At 26.5% G+C, this 22,867-nt stretch overlaps 1 protein-coding gene across 1 annotated transcript; it reads left to right on the top strand.

Annotated features, from left to right (window-relative positions):
- Positions 1 to 400: 400 nt before the first annotated feature.
- Positions 401 to 1,445, top strand: LOC135265686 (uncharacterized). Its single transcript, XM_064355652.1, has one exon. The coding sequence runs from the start codon at positions 427 to 429 to the stop codon at positions 1,258 to 1,260; it is 834 nt and encodes a 277-aa protein (XP_064211722.1). The 5' UTR covers positions 401 to 426; the 3' UTR covers positions 1,261 to 1,445.
- The last annotated feature ends 21,422 nt before the right edge of the window (positions 1,446 to 22,867 follow it).

The raw sequence follows: 22,867 nt of genomic DNA, 5'->3' as shown, positions 1-22,867 counted from the left end.
AGTTATAAAGTTGGATATAAATAATATTTAACAAAAACTTGCTTAAAAATAAAATGTTTAAAATACTGAAATTAAACTAAATTAATTGTGTCTAACACTTTAGTAGAGAAAAAAGAAAAAGACATAAAAGTCACCAAAGTCTTCAAAATCGTTTTTAGTCGTCATATTAATAACAATAACATTAATAATAATAATACTAATAGTACTGTGGCGCCCTCTGGGGAGGGGACGTCAGTTCTCAAGTCCCGCAAAAACAAAACCGCGTGTCGCGTAATCAGCCTCCATTTGTTATTTTATATGGTTGTACGAATACCGTGTGTGAATAAACCTTGTGTAAAAGAGAAACGTATTTTAAGTACCTCTTAAACCTCCATAACTGGTGACCCCGACGTGCCCGGAGCAGAGGGACACCGATATTGCCTGACTATGACAGACAGGTTCACCCGTTGGCCCGAAGTCACCCCCATGCGCGACATGTCCGCCGAAACTGTCGCCCGAACTTTCTACTCCACGTGGATTGCACGATTCGGATGTCCTCTCCGAATAACCACCGATCAGGGCCGTCAGTTTGAGTCCCACCTCATGACAGCTGTGAGCAATCTTTTCGGCATAAAACGCTGCAGAACCACGGCCTACAGGCCCCAGTGCAACGGAATCATAGAGCGCTGGCACCGTACCATCAAAGCCGCCATCATGTGCCACGAAAACCCCAACTGGCTAACCATCTTACCGACAATTCTGCTAGGGCTAAGAACGGCGCTCAAACAAGATCTGCAATGTTCGCCTGCCGAGATGACATACGGCTCGCAGCTGAGAATCCCTGGCGAATTCTTCTTTAGCGCGCAGACCGACGACGGGTACGAAGACCCAGCAACATTCGTCGGACTACTAAAAGAGCACATGAGAAAGTTGCAGCCGGTACCCGCAACAGCCCACGACAAGCGAAAAGTGTTCGTGCACCAGGAGTTGCAGAGATGTAGCCATGTCTTCTTAAGGGAAGACGCCGTGAAACGACCCTTACAGCAGCCGTACACAGGCCCCTACGAAGTCCTTGAAAGGCGAGAAAATAACGTCAAAATTGACGTCAACGGCAAGGCAGTCCTAGTTCACCTGGATCGCCTCAAACCAGCATTCTTGGCACAGGACGTCGCTGAACCCCAACCTCCACAAACCGTCCCTTTTTCGGCCAGCCGCGCCTCCAGGGAGGATAAGAGATCGACCCGACCTCCGATTAGATTTCGCGACTACATTCCGCATTGACAGCGTCCATGCACCTAGTGTAATGTAGCCACTGGAGGGGGAGTGATGTGGCGCCCTCTGGGGAGGGGACGTCAGTTCTCAAGTCCCGCAAAAACAAAACCGCGTGTCGCGTAATCAGCCTCCATTTGTTATTTTATATGGTTGTACGAATACCGTGTGTGAATAAACCTTGTGTAAAAGAGAAACGTATTTTAAGTACCTCTTAAACCTCCATAGTACTAAATCTGCTTATATGCAAGCGCTTTATTAAGGTAACAGTTTTTTGGTTTCTTGCTTATATCTCGAAAACAGTTACTCCTATGAATTTTTGTCTTTTTTTCAAAATTAAAGCTGATAAAATTTCCTACAAAATAGTTATTTGCATTTTTCTTGTAGGACCAACCATAAACGAGTTATAGAGTTGGATATAAATAATATTTAACAAAAATTTGCTTTAAAATAAAATGTTTGATAAACTGAAATTAAACTAATTTAATTGTGTCTAACACTTTAGTAGAGGAAAAAGGAAAAGACATAAAAGTCACTAAAGGTTTCAGAGTTGTCTTTAGTTGTCATATTAATAACAATAACATTAATAATAATAATACTAATAGTACTAAATTTGCTTATATGCAAACGCTTAATTAAGGTAACAGTGTTTTGGTTTCTTGCTTATATCTCGAAAACAGTTACTCCTATCAATTTTTATCTTTTTACCAAAATTCAAGCTGATAAAATTTCCTACAAAATAGTTATTTGCATTTTTCTTGTAGGACCAACCATAAGCGAGTTATAGAGTTGGATATAAATAATATTTAACAAAAATTTGCTTTAAAATAAAATGTTTGAAAAACTGAAATTAAACTAATTTAATTGTGTCTAACACTTTAGTAGAGGAAAAAGAAGAAGACATAAAAGTCACTAAAGGTTTCAAAGTTGTCTTTAATCGTCATATTAATAACAATAACATTAATAATAATAATACTAATAGTACTAAATTTGCTTATATGCAAACGCTTAATTAAGGTAACAGTGTTTTGGTTTCTTGCTCATATCTCGAAAACAGTTACTCCTATCAATTTTTATTTTTTAACTAAAATTTAAGCTGATAAAATTTCCTACAAAATAGTTATTTGCATTTTTTATGTAGGACTAACCATAAGCGAGATATAAGATTGAAAATAATTAATATTTAAAAAAGAAGTGCTTTAACAGAAAATGTCTTGTGATTTAAAATACACTTAATTTATTAGGTCCAATACTTTATTAAAAAAAAAAGGGGTGACATATAAGTCACTGAAGTCTTCAGAGTCGATTTTAAATGCTGCATTTTCGTCTTCGTCTCAAACATTGAAAACTAAATTACATTTTTGTTCTGAAACGGTAACAGTTTTTACTTTGGTTTTTTGCTTATATCTCGAAAACAGTTACTCCTATCAATTTTTATCTTTTTTTCAAAATTAAAGCTGATAACATTTCCTACAAAATAGTTATTTGCATTTTTCTTGTAGGACCAACCATAAGCGAGTTATAAAGTTGGATATAAATAATATTTAACAAAAACTTGCTTAAAAATAAAATGTTTGAAATACTGAAATTAAACTAAATTAATTGTGTCTAACACTTTAGTAGAGAAAAAAGAAAAAGACATAAAAGTCACCAAAGTCTTCAGAATTGTTTTTAGTCGTCATATTAATAACAATAACATTAATAATAATAATACTAATAGTACTAAATCTGCTTATATGCAAGCGCTTTATTAAGGTAACAGTTTTTTGGTTTCTTGCTTATATCTCGAAAACAGTTACTCCTATGAATTTTTGTCTTTCTTTCAAAATTAAAGCTGATAAAATATTCTACAAAATAGTTATTTGCATTTTTCTTGTAGGACCAACCATAAGCGAGTTATAGAGTTGGATATAAATAATATTTAACAAAAATTTGCTTTAAAATAAAGTGTTTGAAAAACTGAAATTAAACTAATTTTACTGTTTCTAACACTTTAGTAGAGAAAAAACGAAAAGACATAAAAGTCACTAAAGGTTTCAGAGTTGTCTTTAGTTGTCATATTAATAACAATAACATTAATAATAATAATACTAATAGTTCTAAATTTGCTTATATGCAAACGCTTAATTAAGGTAACAGTGTTTTGGTTTCTTGCTTATATCTCGAAAACAGTTACTCCTATCAATTTTTATCTTTTTACTAAAATTTAAGCTGATAAAATTTCCTACAAAATAGTTATTTGCATTTTTCATGTAGGACTAACCATAAGCGAGATATATGATTGAAAATAATTAATATTTAAAAAAAAGTGCTTTAACAAAAAATGTCTTGTGATTTAAAATACACTTAATTTATTGGGTCCAATACTTTATTAGAAGAAAAAGGAAGTGACATAAAAGTCACTGAAGTCTTCAGAGTCGTTTTTAAATGCTGCAGTTTCGTCTTCGTCTCAAACATTGAAAAGCGAATTACATTTTTGTTCAGTAACAGTCACAGTTTTCTTATTGGTTTTTTGCTTATATCTCGAAAACAGTTACTCCTATCAATTTTTATCTTTCTTTCAAAATTAAAGCTGATAAAATTTCCTACAAAATAGTTATTTGCATTTTTCTTGTAGGACCAACCATAAGCGAGTTATAGAGTTGGATATAAATAATATTTAACAAAAACTTGCTTAAAAATAAAATGTTTGAAATACTGAAATTAAACTAAATTAATTGTGTCTAACACTTTAGTTGAGAAAAAAGAAAAAGACATAAAAGTCACCAAAGTCTTCAGAATCGTTTTTAGTCGTCATATTAATAACAATAACATTAATAATAATAATACTAATAGTACTAAATCTGCTTCTATGCAAGCGCTTTATTAAGGTAACAGTTTTTTGGTTTCTTGCTTATATCTCGAAAACAGTTACTCCTATCAATTTTTATCTTTTTACTAAAATTTAAGCTGATAAAATTTCCTACAAAATAGTTATTTGCATTTTTCATGTAGGACTAACCATAAGCGAGATATATGATTGAAAATAATTAATATTTAAAAAAAATTGCTTTAACAGAAAATGTCTTGTGATTTAAAATCCACTTAATTTATTGGGTCCAATACTTTATTAGAAGAAAAAGGAAGTGACATAAAAGTCACTGAAGTCTTCAGAGTCGTTTTTAAATGCTGCAGTTTCGTCTTCGTCTCAAACATTGAAAAGCGAATTACATTTTTGTTCAGTAACAGTCACAGTTTTCTTATTGGTTTTTTGCTTATATCTCGAAAACAGTTACTCCTATCAATTTTTATCTTTCTTTCAAAATTAAAGCTGATAAAATTTCCTACAAAATAGTTATTTGCATTTTTCTTGTACGACCAACCATAAGCGAGTTATAGAGTTGTATATAAATAATATTTAACAAAAACTTGCTTAAAAATAAAATGTTTGAAATACTGAAATTAAACTAAATTAATTGTGTCTAACACTTTAGTTGAGAAAAAAGAAAAAGACATAAAAGTCACCAAAGTCTTCAGAATCGTTTTTAGTCGTCATATTAATAACAATAACATTAATAATAATAATACTAATAGTACTAAATCTGCTTCTATGCAAGCGCTTTATTAAGGTAACAGTTTTTTGGTTTCTTGCTTATATCTCGAAAACAGTTACTCCTATGAATTTTTGTCTTTCTTCCAAAATTAAAGCTGATAAAATATTCTACAAAATAGTTATTTGCATTTTTCTTGTAGGACCAACCATCAGCGAGTTATAAAGTTGGATATAAATAACATTTTACAAAAACTTGCTTAAAAATTAAATGTTTGAAATACTGAAATTAAACTAAATTAATTGTGTCTAACACTTTAGTAGAGAAAAAAGAAAAAGACATAAAAGTTACCAAAGTCTTCAGAATCGTTTTTAGTCGTCATATTAATAACAACAACATTAATAATAATAATACTAATAGTACTAAATCTGCTTATATGCAAGCGCTTTATTAAGGTAACAGTTTTTTGGTTTCTTGCTTATATCTCGAAAACAGTTACTCCTATAAATTTTTGTCTTTCTTTCAAAATTAATGCTGATAAAATATTCTACAAAATAGTTATTTGCATTTTTCTTGTAGGACCAACCATAAGCGAGTTATAGAGTTGGATATAAATAATATTTAACACTACTAAAGTGTTAGACACAATTAATTTAGTTTAATTTCAGTATTTCAAACATTTAATTTTTAAGCAAGTTTTTGTTAAATATTATTTATATCCAACTTTATAACTCGCTTATGGTTGGTCCTACAAGAAAAATGCAAATAATTATTTTGTAGGAAATTTTATCAGCTTTATTTAAAAAAAAAATTAAAACTGATAGGAGTAATTGTTTTCGAGATATAAGCAAAAAACCAAAGTGAAAACTGTTACCGTTTCAGAACAAAAATGTAATTCAGTTTTCAATGTTTGAGACGAAGACGAAAATGCAGCATTTAAAATCGACTCTGAAGACTTCAGTGACTTATATGTCACCCTCTTTTTCTTCTAATAAAGTATTGGACCTAATAAATTAAGTGTATTTTAAATCACAAGACATTTTCTGTTAAAGCAGTTTTTTTTTAAATATTAATTATTTTCAAACTTATATCTCGCTTATGGTTAGTCCTACATGAAAAATGCAAATAACTATTTTGTAGGAAATTTTATCAGCTTGAATTTTAGTAAAAAAATAAAAATTGATAGGAGTAACTGTTTTCGAGATATAAGCAAGAAACCAAAACACTGTTACCTTAATTAAGCGTTTGCATAGAAGCAAATTTAGTACTATTAGTATTATTATTATTAATGTTATTGTTATTAATATGACAACTAAAGACAACTCTGAAACCTTTAGTGACTTTTATGTCTTTTCCTTTTTCCTCTACTAAAGTGTTAGACACAGTTAAATTAGTTTAATCTCAGTTTTTCAAACATTTTATTTTAAAGCAAATTTTTGTTAAATATTATTTATATCCAACTCTATAACTCGCTTATGGTTGGTCCTACAAGAAAAATGCAAATAACTATTTTGTAGGAAATTTTATCAGCTTTAATTTTGAAAAAAAGATAAAAATTGATAGGAGTAACTGTTTTCGAGATATAAGCAAAAAACCAATAAGAAAACTGTGACTGTTACTGAACAAAAATGTAATTCGGTTTTCAATGTTTGAGACGAAGACGAAACTGCAGCATTTAAAAACGACTCTGAAAACTTCAGTGACTTTTATGTCACTTCCTTTTTCTTCTAATAAAGTATTGGACTCAATAAATTAAGTGTATTTTAAATCACAAGACATTTTCTGTTAAAGCACTTTTTTTTTAAATATTAATTATTTTCAATCATATATCTCGCTTATGGTTAGTCCTACATGAAAAATGCAAATAACTATTTTGTAGGAAATTTTATCAGCTTGAATTTTAGTAAAAAGATAAAAATTGATAGAAGTAACTGTTTTCGAGATATAAGCAAGAAACCAAAACACTGTTACCTTAATTAAGCGTTTGCATATAAGCAAATTTAGTACTATTAGTATTATTATTATTAATGTTATTGTTATTAATATGACAACTAAAGACAACTCTGAAACCTTTAGTGACTTTTATGTCTTTTCCTTTTTTCTCTACTAAAGTGTTAGACACAGTTAAATTAGTTTAATTTCAGTTTTTCAAACATTTTATTTTAAAGCAAATTTTTGTTAAATATTATTTATATCCAACTCTATAACTCGCTTATGGTTGGTCCTACAAGAAAAATGCAAATAACTATTTTGTAGAATATTTTATCAGCTTTAATTTTGAAAGAAAGACAAAAATTCATAGGAGTAACTGTTATCGAGATATAAGCAAGAAACCAAAAAACTGTTACCTTAATAAAGCGCTTGCATATAAGCAGATTTAGTACTATTAGTATTATTATTATTAATGTTATTGTTATTAATATGACGACTAAAAACGATTCTGAAGACTTTGGTGACTTTTATGTCTTTTTCTTTTTTCTCTACTAAAGTGTTAGACACAATTAATTTAGTTTAATTTCAGTATTTCAAACATTTTATTTTTAAGCAAGTTTTTGTTAAATATTATTTATATCCAACTTTATAACTCGCTTATGGTTGGTCCTACAAGAAAAATGCAAATAACTATTTTGTAGGAAATGTTATCAGCTTTAATTTTGAAAGAAAGATAAAAATTGATAGGAGTAACTGTTTTCGAGATATAAGCAAAAAACCAAAGTAAAAACTGTTACCGTTTCAGAACAAAAATGTAATTCAGTTTTCAATGTTTGAAACGAAGACGAAAATGCAGCATTTAAAATCGACTCTGAAGACTTCAGTGACTTATATGTCACCCCCTTTTTTTTTAATAAAGTATTGGACCTAATAAATTAAGTGTATTTTAAATCACAAGACATTTTCTGTTAAAGCACTTCATTTTTAAATATTAATTATTTTCAATCTTATATCTCGCTTATGGTTAGTCCTACACAAAAAATGCAAATAACTATTTTGTAGGAAATTTTATCAGCTTGAATTTTAGTAAAAAGATAAAAATTGATAGGAGTAACTGTTTTCGAGATATGAGCAAGAAACCAAAACACTGTTACCTTAATTAAGCGTTTGCATATAAGCAAATTTAGTACTATTAGTATTATTATTATTAATGTTATTGTTATTAATATGACGATTAAAGACAACTTTGAAACCTTTAGTGACTTTTATGTCTTCTTCTTTTTCCTCTACTAAAGTGTTAGACACAATTAAATTAGTTTAATTTCAGTTTTTCAAACATTTTATTTTAAAGCAAATTTTTGTTAAATATTATTTATATCCAACTCTATAACTCGCTTATGGTTGGTCCTACAAGAAAAATGCAAATAACTATTTTGTAGGAAATTTTATCAGCTTTAATTTTGAAAGAAAGATAAAAATTGATAGGAGTAACTGTTTTCGAGATATAAGCAAAAAACCAATAAGAAAACTGTGACTGTTACTGAACAAAAATGTAATTCGGTTTTCAATGTTTGAGACGAAGACGAAACTGCAGCATTTAAAAACGACTCTGAAGACTTCAGTGACTTTTATGTCACTTCCTTTTTCTTCTAATAAAGTATTGGACCCAATAAATTAAGTGTATTTTAAATCACAAGACATTTTCTGTTAAAGCACTTTTTTTTAAATATTAATTATTTTCAATCATATATCTCGCTTATGGTTAGTCCTACATGAAAAATGCAAATAACTATTTTGTAGGAAATTTTATCAGCTTGAATTTTAGTAAAAAGATAAAAATTGATAGGAGTAACTGTTTTCGAGATATAAGCCAGAAACCAAAACACTGTTACCTTAATTAAGCGTTTGCATATAAGCAAATTTAGTAATATTAGTATTATTATTATTAATGTTATTGTTATTAATATGACAACTAAAGACAACTCTGAAACCTTTAGTGACTTTTATGTCTTTTCCTTTTTTCTCTACTAAAGTGTTAGACACAGTTAAATTAGTTTAATTTCAGTTTTTCAAACATTTTATTTTAAAGCAAATTTCTGTTGAATATTATTTATATCCAACTCTATAACTCGCTTATGGTTGGTCCTACAAGAAAAATGCAAATAACTATTTTGTAGAATATTTTATCAGCTTTAATTTTGAAAGAAAGACAAAAATTCATAGGAGTAACTGTTTTCAAGATATAAGCAAGAAACCAAAACACTGTTACCTTAATTAAGCGTTTGCATATAAGCAAATTTAGTAATATTAGTATTATTATTATTAATGTTATTGTTATTAATATGACAACTAAAGACAACTCTGAAACCTTTAGTGACTTTTATGTCTTCTTCTTTTTCCTCTACTAAAGTGTTAGACACAATTAATTTAGTTTAATTTCAGTATTTCAAACATTTTATTTTTAAGCAAGTTTTTGTTAAATATTATTTATATCCAACTTTATAACTCGCTTATGGTTGGTCCTACAAGAAAAATGCAAATAACTATTTTGTAGGAAATGTTATCAGCTTTAATTTTGAAAGAATGATAAAAATTGATAGGAGTAACTGTTTTCGAGATATAAGCAAAAAACCAAAGTAAAAACTGTTACCGTTTCAGAACAAAAATGTAATTCAGTTTTCAATGTTTGAGACGAAGACGAAAATGCAGCATTTAATATCGACTCTGAAGACTTCAGTGACTTATATGTCACCCCCTTTTTTTTTAATAAAGTATTGGACCTAATAAATTAAGTGTATTTTAAATCACAAGACATTTTCTGTTAAAGCACTTCTTTTTTAAATATTAATTATTTTCAATCTTATATCTCGCTTATGGTTAGTCCTATATAAAAAATGCAAATAACTATTTTGTAGGAAATTTTATCAGCTTGAATTTTAGTAAAAAGATAAAAATTGATAGGAGTAACTGTTTTCGAGATATGAGCAAGAAACCAAAACACTGTTACCTGTATTAAGCGTTTGCATATAAGCAAATTTAGTACTATTAGTATTATTATTATTAATGTTAATGATATTAATATGACGATTAAAGACAATTTTGAAACCTTTAGTGACTTTTATGTCTTCTTCTTTTTCCTCTACTAAAGTGTTAGACACAATTAAATTAGTTTAATTTCAGTTTTTCAAACATTTTATTTTAAAGCAAATTTTTGTTAAATATTATTTATATCCAACTCTATAACTCGCTTATGGTTGGTCCTACAAGAAAAATGCAAATAACTATTTTGTAGGAAATTTTATCAGCTTTAATTTTGACAGAAAGATAAAAATTGATAGGAGTAACTGTTTTCGAGATATAAGCAAAAAACCAAAGTAAAAACTGTTACCGTTTCAGAACAAAAATGTAATTTAGTTTTCAATGTTTGAGACGAAGACGAAAATGCAGTATTTAAAATCGACTCTGAAGACTTCAGTGACTTATATGTCACCCCCTTTTTTTTTAATAAAGTATTGGACCTAATAAATTAAGTGTATTTTAAATCACAAGACATTTTCTGTTAAAGCACTTCTTTTTTAAATATTAATTATTTTCAATCTTATATCTCGCTTATGGTTAGTCCTACACAAAAAATGCAAATAACTATTTTGTAGGAAATTTTACCAGCTCGAATTTTAGTAAAAAGATAAAAATTGATAGGAGTAACTGTTTTCGAGATATGAGCAAGAAACCAAAACACTGTTACCTTAATTAAGCGTTTGCATATAAGCAAATTTAGTACTATTAGTATTATTATTATTAATGTTATTGTTATTAATATGACGATTAAAGACAACTTTGAAACCTTTAGTGACTTTTATGTCTTCTTCTTTTTCCTCTACTAAAGTGTTAGACACAATTAAATTAGTTTAATTTCAGTTTTTCAAACATTTTATTTTAAAGCAAATTTTTGTTAAATATTATTTATATCCAACTCTATAACTCGCTTATGGTTGGTCCTACAAGAAAAATGCAAATAACTATTTTGTAGGAAATTTTATCAGCTTTAATTTTGAAAGAAAGATAAAAATTGATAGGAGTAACTGTTTTCGAGATATAAGCAAAAAACCAATAAGAAAACTGTGACTGTTACTGAACAAAAATGTAATTCGGTTTTCAATGTTTGAGACGAAGACGAAACTGCAGCATTTAAAAACGACTTTGAAGACTTCAGTGACTTTTATGTCACTTCCTTTTTCTTCTAATAAAGTATTGGACCCAATAAATTAAGTGTATTTTAAATCACAAGACATTTTCTGTTAAAGCACTTTTTTTTTAAATATTAATTATTTTCAATCATATATCTCGCTTATGGTTAGTCCTACATGAAAAATGCAAATAACTATTTTGTAGGAAATTTTATCAGCTTGAATTTTAGTAAAAAGATAAAAATTGATAGGAGTAACTGTTTTCGAGACATAAGCAAGAAACCAAAACACTGTTACCTTAATTAAGCGTTTGCATATAAGCAAATTTAGTACTATTAGTATTATTATTATTAATGTTATTAATATGACAACTAAAGACAACTCTAAAACCTTTAGTGACTTTTATGTCTTTTTCTTTTTCCTCTACTAAAGTGTTAGACTCAATTAATTTAGTTTAATTTCGGTTTTTCAAACATTTTATTTTAAAGCAAATTTTTGTTAAATATTATTTATATCCAACTCTATAACTCGCTTATGGTTGGTCCTACAAAAAAATGCAAATAACTATTTTGTAGGAAATTTTATCACCTTTAATTTTGGTGAAAAAGTAAAAATTGATAGGAGTAACTGTTTTCGAGATATAGGCAAAAAACAAAAAAACTGTTACCTTAATTAAGCGCTTGCATATAAGCAAATTTAGTACTATTAGTATTGTTATTATAAATGTTATTGTTATTAATATGACGACTAAAGACAACTTTAAGACTTTAGTGACTTTTATGTCTCCTCCTTTTTCCTCTACTAAAGTGTTAGACACAATTAATTTAGTTTAATTTCGGTTTTTTAAACATTTTATTTTAAAGCAAATTTTTGTTAAATATTAAAAACTATAAAATGGCTTAGATTGCCTAAAAACACAGATCACACATGATCTTTTGCATAAAAATGAGAAAACGCTCATGTAACACACAAAATAAGCTCCATTTTTCCTTTTTAAAAGTATTATTATTATTATTATTACTTTTGTTACTATTACTATTATTATTATTATTATTATTATTATTATTATTATTATTATTATTATTATTATTATTGTTATTATTATTATTATTATTATTATTATTATTATTATTATTATTATTATTATTATTATTATTATTATTATTAAAAACTTATATTAAACAGACAGAAAACGTCGTATTCTGACACAACTTAAAACACAGATCACACATGATCTTTTGCATAGAAATGAGAAAACGCTCATATAACACAAAATAAGCTTCATTTTGGCTTAGAAAACTAAGCTTACTTTTACTACTACTATTATTTTTATTTTTATTATTATTATTATTATTACTATTATTTTTATTATTATTATTACTATTATTATTATTATTATTATTATTATTATTATTATTATTAGTATTATTATTATTATTATTATTATTATTAATATTATTATTATTAAAGACCGATTATAACTTTTGTATAGTAAATGTTTTTATACCAGTTTTAAAATGAGTTATTAATTTTAGACAATTTCTTGCCTAAAAACACAGATCACAGATGATCTCTTGCATAGAAATGAGAAAACGCTCAGATAACACAAAATAAGCATCATTTTTGCTTAGAAAAACTAAGCTTTAATTTAGAAAGAAATTTATTATTATAAGTATTATTATCATTATTATTATTATTATTATTATTATTATTGTTTCTTTTATTACTATTATTATTATTATTATTATTATTATTATTATTATTATTATTATTATAATTAACTTTTGTATAGTAAATGTTTTTATACCAGTTTTAAAATGAGTTATTAATTTTATTCAATTTCTTGCCTAAAAACACAGATCACAGATGATCTCTTGCATAGAAATGAGAAAACGCTCATATAACACAAAATAAGCATCATTTTTGCTTAGAAAAACTAAGCTTTAATTTAGAAAGAAATTCATTATTATAAGTATTATTATCATTATTATTATTATTATTATTATTATTATTATTATTTCTTTTATTACTATTATTATTATTATTATTATTATTATTATTATTATTACTATTATTATTATTATTATTATTACTATTATTATTATTATTATTATTGTTATTATTATTATTATTATTATTATTAACTTTTGTATAGTAAATGTTTTTATACCAGTTTTAAAATGAGTTATTAATTTTAGACAATTTCTTGCCTAAAAATACAGATCACAGATGATTTCTTGCATAGAAATGAGAAAGCGCTCATATAACACACAAAATAAGCTTCATTTTTGCTTAGAAAACTAAGCTTACTTTTATTTCTATTATTATTTTTATTATTATTATTATTATTATTATTATTATTATTATTATTATTATTATTATTATTGTTATTATTATTATTATTATTATTATTATTGTTATTATTATTATTATTATTAAAAACTTATATTAAACAGACAGAAAACGTCGTATTCTGACACAAAAAAACGAATTACGTTATAGACTTGACGAGAACGGCGTATCTCGGACCCTTATAGGACTCTTATAGGGTCAAAAATTATCAGTTTGGATTAAAACAAATTATTTTTGTTGACTCTCAGTCTGAATTGTTCATCAGTTCAAACAAAAACGGCTTACTTTAGACGATCTTTTGCTTTGAACAAGAAAACTTACATCGAACAGACTAAAAACGTATTAATCTGGCATAAAAGAGCAATTTATGTATCACTTTGGATAAAGGCAGCTAATCCTATTCGTTTCATTGCTTAAAATAGACAAAATTGTTAATAAATCTAACAAAAACGCTGTATTCTAGCACAAAATACTAATTACATTATAGTTTCGACGAGAATAGCTTATTTGGAATGATTCTATGCTTCCAAACGAGTAAATTTTTAATAAACAGATGCCAAACATCATGTTTTGTCCTATAAAGACATTTTATATTGCAGTTTGTATTAAAACAAAATATTTTCGTTGATTCTTTGTTAGAAGCAGCAAACCTAACATTAAAGAATTTGAAAACTTTGTATTCGGACACAAACCACCGAATTTTGTTTCAGTTTAGACAAAAACGGTTGATTTTCGACAATATTTTGCTTTGAACAAGAAAGCTTATATCAAACTGACTAAAAACGTCTTATTTTAGCACAAAACAAAAGATTTGCGTTATAGTCTTAACGAGAGCTGTTAATTTCAAACGGTTCTCTGCTTTGAAACGAGTAAACTTTCACTGTACAGAGGAAAAACATCTTATTTCGCCTTTTAAAAACGATTCATGCCACAGTTTGGATAAAAACCAATTATTTTCGTTAATTCATTGTTACAAACATGAAACCTTACATCAAAGTAACTGAAAACCCCTTATTCAGGCACAGAAATTCGAATTACGTTTCAGTCTGAACAAAAACTGCTTACTTTAGACGATCCTTTGTTTTAAATACAAAAACTTACATTAAAAAGATTAAAAACGTCTTATTCTGGCTGAAAACTGCAAATTATATATTACTCTAGATAAAAGCAATTTATCCTGATTACTCCTTTACTTAGAATAGAGTAAACTTGTATAAAACTTAATAAAAACTTTAAATTTCGTCTCAAAGAAATAATTTACGTTATAGTTTTGACCAGCACTGTTTATTTCAAACGATTTTATGATTCGAAACTAATGAACTTTTATGGGGCAGATGCAAAACCACATATTACAATATAAAGCGTTGTTTTAAAGCAAATTATTACCTTTTGCAACAAGAAATTTCACGTCAAAGAAACTGAAAACATCGTATCCATGCACAAATATCGAATTACGTATCAGTTTAGGCAAATACAGCTTATTTTAAACGATTCCTTGCTATAAACAAGAAAAATTTTATCAAACATATTGAAAATGTCTTATTCTCGAAAATAAGAGCAAATTATGTATCAGTTTTAACAAAAGCGGATTACTCTGTTTGATTCTATGCTTAGAGTAGAGTAAACTACTATAAAACGTAATGAAAACTCTATATTCAAGCTCAAAAGAACAAATTACGTTATAGTTTTGACAAAAAAAAATTATTTCGGACGACTACATATTTCGAAGTAAGCAAACTTTAATTGAACAAGTGCAAAAGCTAATACTTTGCTCTAAAATAACGATTTATGTGGTAATATAGTATTTTGCATCTGTCCTATAAAAGTTTACTCGTTTCGCTCCATTGAATCATTCGAAATAAATTATTTTGACACAACAACGAAAATAATTTTTTTGTTTAAACTGTAACATGTCGTTTTTATAAAACGAACTAAGACGTTTGGCATCTGTTTAGTGAAAGTTTTCTCGTTTGGGGGCATAAAATCGTTTGAAATTAACAGTTCTGGTCAAAATTATAACGTAAATTATTTCTTTGAGACGAAATTTAAAGTTTTCATTAAGTTTTATACAAGTTTGCTCTATTCTAAGCAAAGGAGTAATCAGGATAAACTGCTTTTATCCAAAGTAATACATAATTTGCAGTTTTGAGCCAGAATAAGACGTTTTTAATCTTTTTAATGTAAGTTTACGTGTTCAAAAGAAAGAATCGTCTAAAATAAGAAATTTGTGTCCAGACTGAAACGTAATTTGATTTTCTGGCCTGAATAAGAGGTTTTCAGTTTCTTTGATGTAAGGTTTCTTGTTTGTAACAATGAATAAACGAAAATCATTGGTTTTAATCCAAACTGTGACATAAATCGTTTTTTAAAGGCGAAATCAGACGTTTTGCCTCTGTTCAGTGAAAGTATACTGGTTTCAAAGCATAAAATCGTTTGAAATTAACAGTTCTGGTCAAAATTATAACGTAAATTATTTCTTTGAGACGAAATTTAAAGTTTTCATTAAGTTTTATACAAGTTTGCTCTATTCTAAGCAAAGGAGTAATCAGGATAAACTGCTTTTATCCAAAGTAATACATAATTTGCAGTTTTGAGCCAGAATAAGACGTTTTTAATCTTTTTAATGTAAGTTTACGTGTTCAAAAGAAAGAATCGTCTAAAATAAGAAATTTGTGTCCAGACTGAAACGTAATTTGATTTTCTGGCCTGAATAAGAGGTTTTCAGTTTCTTTGATGTAAGGTTTCTTGTTTGTAACAATGAATAAACGAAAATCATTGGTTTTAATCCAAACTGTGACATAAATCGTTTTTTAAAGGCGAAATCAGACGTTTTGCCTCTGTTCAGTGAAAGTATACTGGTTTCAAAGCATAGAATCGTTTGAAATTAACAGTTCTCGTCAAGACTATAACGCAAATCTTTAAAGTGATACAAAGAAATAATTTACGTAATAGTTTTGACCAGAACTGTTAATTTCAAACGATTTTATGCCCCCAAACGAGAAAACTTTTACTAAGCAGATGCCAAACGTCTTAGTTCGTTTTATAAAAGCGACTTATGTTACAGTTTAAACAAAAACAAATTATTTGTGTTGTTGTTGTGTCAAAATAATTTATTTCTAATGATTCAATGGAGCGAAACGGGTAAACTTTTATAGGACAGATGCAAAATACCATATTACCACATAAATCATTATTTTAAAGCAAAGTATTAGCTTTTGCACATGTTCAATTAAAGTTTGCTTACTTCGAAGTATGTAATCGTCCGAAATATTTTTTTTTGTCAAAACTATAACGTAATTTGTTCTTTTGAGCTTGAATATAGAGTTTTCATTACGTTTTATAGTAGTTTACTCTACTCTAAGCATAGAATCAAACAGAGTAATCCGCTTTTGTTAAAACTGATACATAATTTGCTCTTATTTTCGAGAATAAGACGTTTTCAATATGCTTGATAAAATTTTTCTTGTTTATAGCAAGGAATCGTTTAAAATAAGCTGTATTTGCCTAAACTGATACGTAAGTAGATATTTATGTATGGATACGAAGTTTTCAGTTTCTTTGACGTGAAATTTCTTGTTGCAAAAGGTAATACTTTGCTTTAAAACAACGCTTTATATGGTAATATGTGGTTTTGCATCTGCCCCATAAAAGTTCATTAGTTTCGAATCATAATTTCGTTTGAAATAAACAGTGCTGGTCAAAACTATAACGTAAATTATTTCTTTGAGACGAAATTTAAAGTTTTCATTAAGTTTTATACAAGTTTACTCTATTCTAAGTAAAGGAGTAATCAGGATAAATTGCTTTTATCTAGAGTAATATATAATTTGCAGTTTTCAGCCAGAATAAGACGTTTTTAATCTTTTTAATGTAAGTTTTCGTGTTCAAAACAAAGGATCGTCTAAAATAAGCAGTTTTTGTCCAGACTGAAACGTAATTCGAATTTCTGTGCCTAAATAAGGGGTTTTCAGTTTCTTTGATGTAAGGTTTCTTGTTTGTAACAATGAATTAACAAAAATAATTGGTTTTTATCCAAACTGTGGCATGAATCAGCTTTAAGACTATAACGCAAATCTTTTGTTTTGTGCTAAAATAAGACGTTTTTAGTCAGTTTGATATAAGCTTTCTTGTTCAAAGCAAAATATTGTCGAAAATCAACCGTTTTTGTCTAAACTGAAACAAAATTCGGTGGTTTGTGTCCGAATACAAAGTTTTCAGATTCTTTAATGTTAGGTTTGCTGCTTCTAACAAAGAATCAACGAAAATATTTTGTTTTAATACAAACTGCAATATAAAATGTCTTTATAGGACAAAACATGATGTTTGGCATCTGTTTATTAAAAATTTACTCGTTTGGAAGCATAGAATCATTCCAAATAAGCTATTCTCGTCGAAACTATAATGTAATTAGTATTTTGTGCTAGAATACAGCGTTTTTGTTAGATTTATTAACAATTTTGTCTATTTTAAGCAATGAAACGAATAGGATTTGCTGCCTTTATCCAAAGTGATACATAAATTGCTCTTTTATGCCAGATTAATACGTTTTTAGTCTGTTCGATGTAAGTTTTCATGTTCAAAGCAAAAGATCGTCTAAAGTAAGCCGTTTTTGTTTGAACTGATGAACAATTCAGACTGAGAGTCAACAAAAATAATTTGTTTTAATCCAAACTGATAATTTTTGACCCTATAAGAGTCCGAGATACGCCGTTCTCGTCAAGTCTATAACGTAATTCGTTTTTTTGTGTCAGAATACAACGTTTTCTGTCTGTTTAATATAAGTTTTTAATAATAATAATAATAATAACAATAATAATAATAATAATAATAATAATAATAATAATAATAATAATAATAATAATAATAATAAAAATAATAATAGAAATAAAAGTAAGCTTAGTTTTCTAAGCAAAAATGAAGCTTATTTTGTGTGTTATATGAGCGCTTTCTCATTTCTATGCAAGAAATCATCTGTGATCTGTATTTTTAGGCAAGAAATTGTCTAAAATTAATAACTCATTTTAAAACTGGTATAAAAACATTTACTATACAAAAGTTAATAATAATAATAATAATAATAATAATAATAATAATAATAATAGTAATAATAATAATAATAATAGTAATAATAATAATAATAATAATAATAATAATAATAATAATAATAATAATAATAATAATAATAATAATAATAATAATAATGATAATAATACTTATAATAATGAATTTCTTTCTAAATTAAAGCTTAGTTTTTCTAAGCAAAAATGATGCTTATTTTGTGTGTTATATGAGCGTTTTCTCATTTCTATGCAAGAGATCATCTGTGATCTGTGTTTTTAGGCAAGAAATTGAATAAAATTAATAATTCATTTTAAAACTGGTATAAAAACATTTACTATACAAAAGTTAATAATAATAATAATAATAATAATAATAATAATAATAATAATAATAATAATAATAATAATAATAATAATAATAATAATAATAATAATAATAATAATAATAATAATAATAATAGTAATAAAAGAAACAATAATAATAATAATAATAATAATAATAATAATAATAATAATAATAATGATAATAATACTTATAATAATAAATTTCTTTCTAAATTAAAGCTTAGTTTTTTTAAGCAAAAATGAAGCTTATTTTGTGTGTTATATGAGCGCTTTCTCATTTCTATGCAAGAAATCATCTGTGATCTGTATTTTTAGGCAAGAAATTGTCTAAAATTAATATCTCATTTTAAAACTGGTATAAAAACATTTACTATACAAAAGTTAATAATAATAATAATTATAATAATGAGTAATCAGGATAAATTGCTTTTATCTAGAGTAATATATAATTTGCAGTTTTCAGCCAGAATAAGACGTTTTTAATCTTTTTAATGTAAGTTTTTGTATTCAAAACAAAGGATCGTCTAAAGTAAGCAGTTTTTGTTCAGATTGAAACGTAATTCGAATTTCTGTGCCTGAATAAGGGGTTTTCAGTTACTTTGATGTAAGGTTTCATGTTTGTAACAATGAATTAACGAAAATAATTGGTTTTTATCCAAACTGTGGCATGAATCATTTTTAAAAGGCGAAATAAGATGTTTTTCCTCTGTACAGTGAAAGTTTACTCGTTTCAAAGCATAGAACCGTTTTAAATTAACAGCTCTCGTTAAGACTATAACGCAAATCTTTTGTTTTGTGCTAAAATAAGACGTTTTTAGTCAGTTTGATATAAGTTTTCTTGTTCAAAGCAAAATATTGTCGAAAATCAACCGTTTTTGTCTAAACTGATACAAAATTCGGTGGTTTGTGTCCGAATACAAAGTTTTCAGATTCTTTAATGTTAGGTTTGCTGCTTCTAACAAAGAATCAACAAAAATATTTTGTTTTAATACAAACTGCAATATAAAATGTCTTTATAGGACAAAACATGATGTTTGGCATCTGTTTAATAAAAATTTACTCGTTTGGAAGCATAGAATCATTCCAAATAAGCTATTCTCGTCGAAACTATAATGTAATTAGTATTTTGTGCTAGAATACAGCGTTTTTGTTAGATTTATTAACAATTTTGTCTATTTTAAGCAATAAAACGAATAGGATTAGCTGCCTTTATCCGAAGTGATACATAAATTGCTCTTTTATGACAGATTAATACGTTTTTAATCTGTTCTATGTAAGTTTTCTTGTTCAAAGCAAAAGATCGTCTAAAATAAGCCGTTTTTGTTTGAACTGATAAACAATTCAGACTGAGACTCAACAAAAATAATTTGTTTTAATCCAAACTGATACTTTTTGACCCTATAAGAGTCCTATAAGAGTCCGAGATACGCCGATCTCGTCAAGTCTTTAACGTAATTCGTTTTTTTGTGTCAGAATACGACGTTTTCTGTCTGTTTAATATAAGTTTTTAATAATAATAATAATAACAATAATAATAATAATAATAATAATAATAATAATAATAATAATAATAGTAATAATAATAATAATATTAATAATAATAATAATGAAAATAATAATAGTAATAAAAGTAAGCTTAGTTTTCTAAGCAAAAATGAAGCTTATTTTGTGTGTTATATGAGCGTTTTCTCATTTCTATGCAAGAAATCATCTGTGATCTGTGTTTTTAGGCAACAAATTGTCTAAAATTAATATCTCATTTTAAAACTGGTATAAAAACATTTACTATACAAAAGTTATAATCAGTTTTTAATAATAATAAAATTAATAATAATAATAATAATAATAATAATAATAATAATAATAATAATAATAATAATAATAATAATAATAGTAATAATAATATTAATAATAATAATAATAATAATAATAATAATAATAATAATAATAATAATAATAATAATAATAATAATAGTAATAGTAACATAAGTAATAATAATAATAATACTTTTAATAAGGAAAAATGGAGCTTATTTTGTGTGTTACATGAGCGTTTTCTCATTTCTATGCAAAAGATCATGTGTGATCTGTGTTTTTAGGCAATCTAACCCATTTTATAGTTTTTAATATTTAACAAAAATTTGCTTTAAAATAAAATGTTTGAAAAACTGAAATTAAACTAAATTAATTGTGTCTAACACTTTAGTAGAGGAAAAAGGAGGAGACATAAAAGTCACTAAAGTCTTAGAGTTGTCTTTAGTCGTCATATTAATAACAATAACATTTATAATAACAATACTAGTAGTACTAAATTTGCTTATATGCAAGCGCTTACTTAAGGTAACAGTTTTTTTGTTTTTTGCTTATATCTCGAAAACAGTTACTCCTAACAATTTTTACTTTTTCACCAAAATTAAAGGTGATAAAATTTCCTACAAAATAGTTATTTGCATTTTTCATGTAGAACTAACCATAAGCGAGATATAAGTTTGAAAATAATTAATAATTAAAAAAAAGTGTTTTAACAGAAAATGTCTTGGGATTTAAAATACACTTAATTTATTGGGTCCAACAGTTTATTAGAAGAAAAAGGAGGTAACATAAAAGTCACTGAAATCTTCAGAGTCGTTTTTAAATGCTGCATTTTTGTCTTCGTCTCAAACATTGAAAACTGAATTACATTTTTGTTCAGTAACAGTTACAGTTTTCTTATTGGTTTTTTGCTTAAATCTCGAAAACAGTTACTCCTATCAAATTTTATCTTTCTTTCAAAATTAAAGCTGATAAAATTTCCAACAAAATAGTTATTTACATTTTTCTTGTAGGACCAAGAATAAACGAGTTATAGAGTTGGATATAAATAATATTTAACAAAAATTTGCTTTAAAATAAAATGCTTGAAAAACCGGAATTAAACTAAATTAATTGTGTCTAACACTTTAGTAGAGGAAAAAGGAGAAGACATAAAAGTCACTAAATGTTTCAGAGTCGTCTTTAGTCGTCATATTAATAACAATAACATTAATAATAATAATACTAATAGTACTAAATTTGCTTATATGCAAACGCTTAATTAAGGTAACAGTTTTTTGGTTTCTTGCTTATATCTCGAAAACAGTTACTCCTATCAATTTTTATCTTTTTTTCAAAATTAAAGCTGATAAAATTTCCTACAAAATAGTTATTTGCATTTTTTTGTAGGACCAACCATAAGCGAGTTATAGAGTTGGATATAAATAATCTTTAACAAAAATTTGCTTTAAAATAAAATGTTTGAAAAACCGAAATTAAACTAAACTAAGACTAACACATTAGTAGAGGTAAAAGGAGAAGACATAAATGTCACCAAAGTCTTGAGAGTCGTTTTTAGTCGTCATATTAATAACAATAACATTAATAATAATAATAGTAATATTACTAAATTTGCTTATATGCAAGCGCTTAATTAAGGTAACAGTTTTTTGGTTTCTTGCTTATATCTCGAAAACAGTTACTCCTATCAATTTTTAAATTTTTACTAAAATTAAAGCAAGCTGATAAAATTTTGTACAAAATAGTAATTTGCATTTTTCATGTAGGACTAACCATAAGCGAGATATAAGTTTGAAAATAATTAATATTTAAAAAAAAAGTGCTTTAACAGAAAATGTCTTGTGATTTAAAATACACTTAATTTAATGGGTCCAATACTTTATTAGAAGAAAAAGGAGGAGGCATAACAGTCACTAAAGTCTTCAGAGTCGATTTTAAATGCTGCATTTTTGTCTTTGTCTCAAACATTGAAAACTGAATTACATTTTTGTTCAGTAACAGTTACAGTTTTCTTATTGGTTTTTTGCTTATATCTCGAAAACAGTTACTCCTATAAAAATAAAAATAAATAAAATGTTTGAAAAACCGAAATTAAACTAAATTAATTAAGACTAACACTTTAGTAGAGGAAAAAAGAGAAGACATAAAAGTCACCAAAGTCTTGAGAGTCGTTTTTAGTCGTCATATTAATAACAATAACATTAATAATAATAATACTAATATTACTAAATTTGCTTATATGCAAGCGGTTAATTAAGGTAACAGTTTCTTGCTTATATCTCAAAAACAGTTACTCCTATCAATTGTTATCTTTTTACTAAAATTAAAGCTGATAAAATTTCCTACAAAATATTTATTTGCATTTTTTATGTAGGACTAACCATAAGCGAGATATAAGTTT

The sequence above is a fragment of the Tribolium castaneum genome, chromosome 3 (assembly GCF_031307605.1).
Source record: "Tribolium castaneum strain GA2 chromosome 3, icTriCast1.1, whole genome shotgun sequence".
In the NCBI taxonomy this organism is placed as follows: Eukaryota; Metazoa; Arthropoda; class Insecta; order Coleoptera; family Tenebrionidae; genus Tribolium; species Tribolium castaneum.
This window is presented reverse-complemented; position numbering and strand designations above follow the sequence as displayed.

Excerpts from the sequence above, each read along its gene's own strand:
- LOC135265686 (XM_064355652.1), top strand. The coding sequence starts at position 427 with ATGACAGACAGGTTCACCCGTTGGCCCGAAGTCACCCCCATGCGCGAC.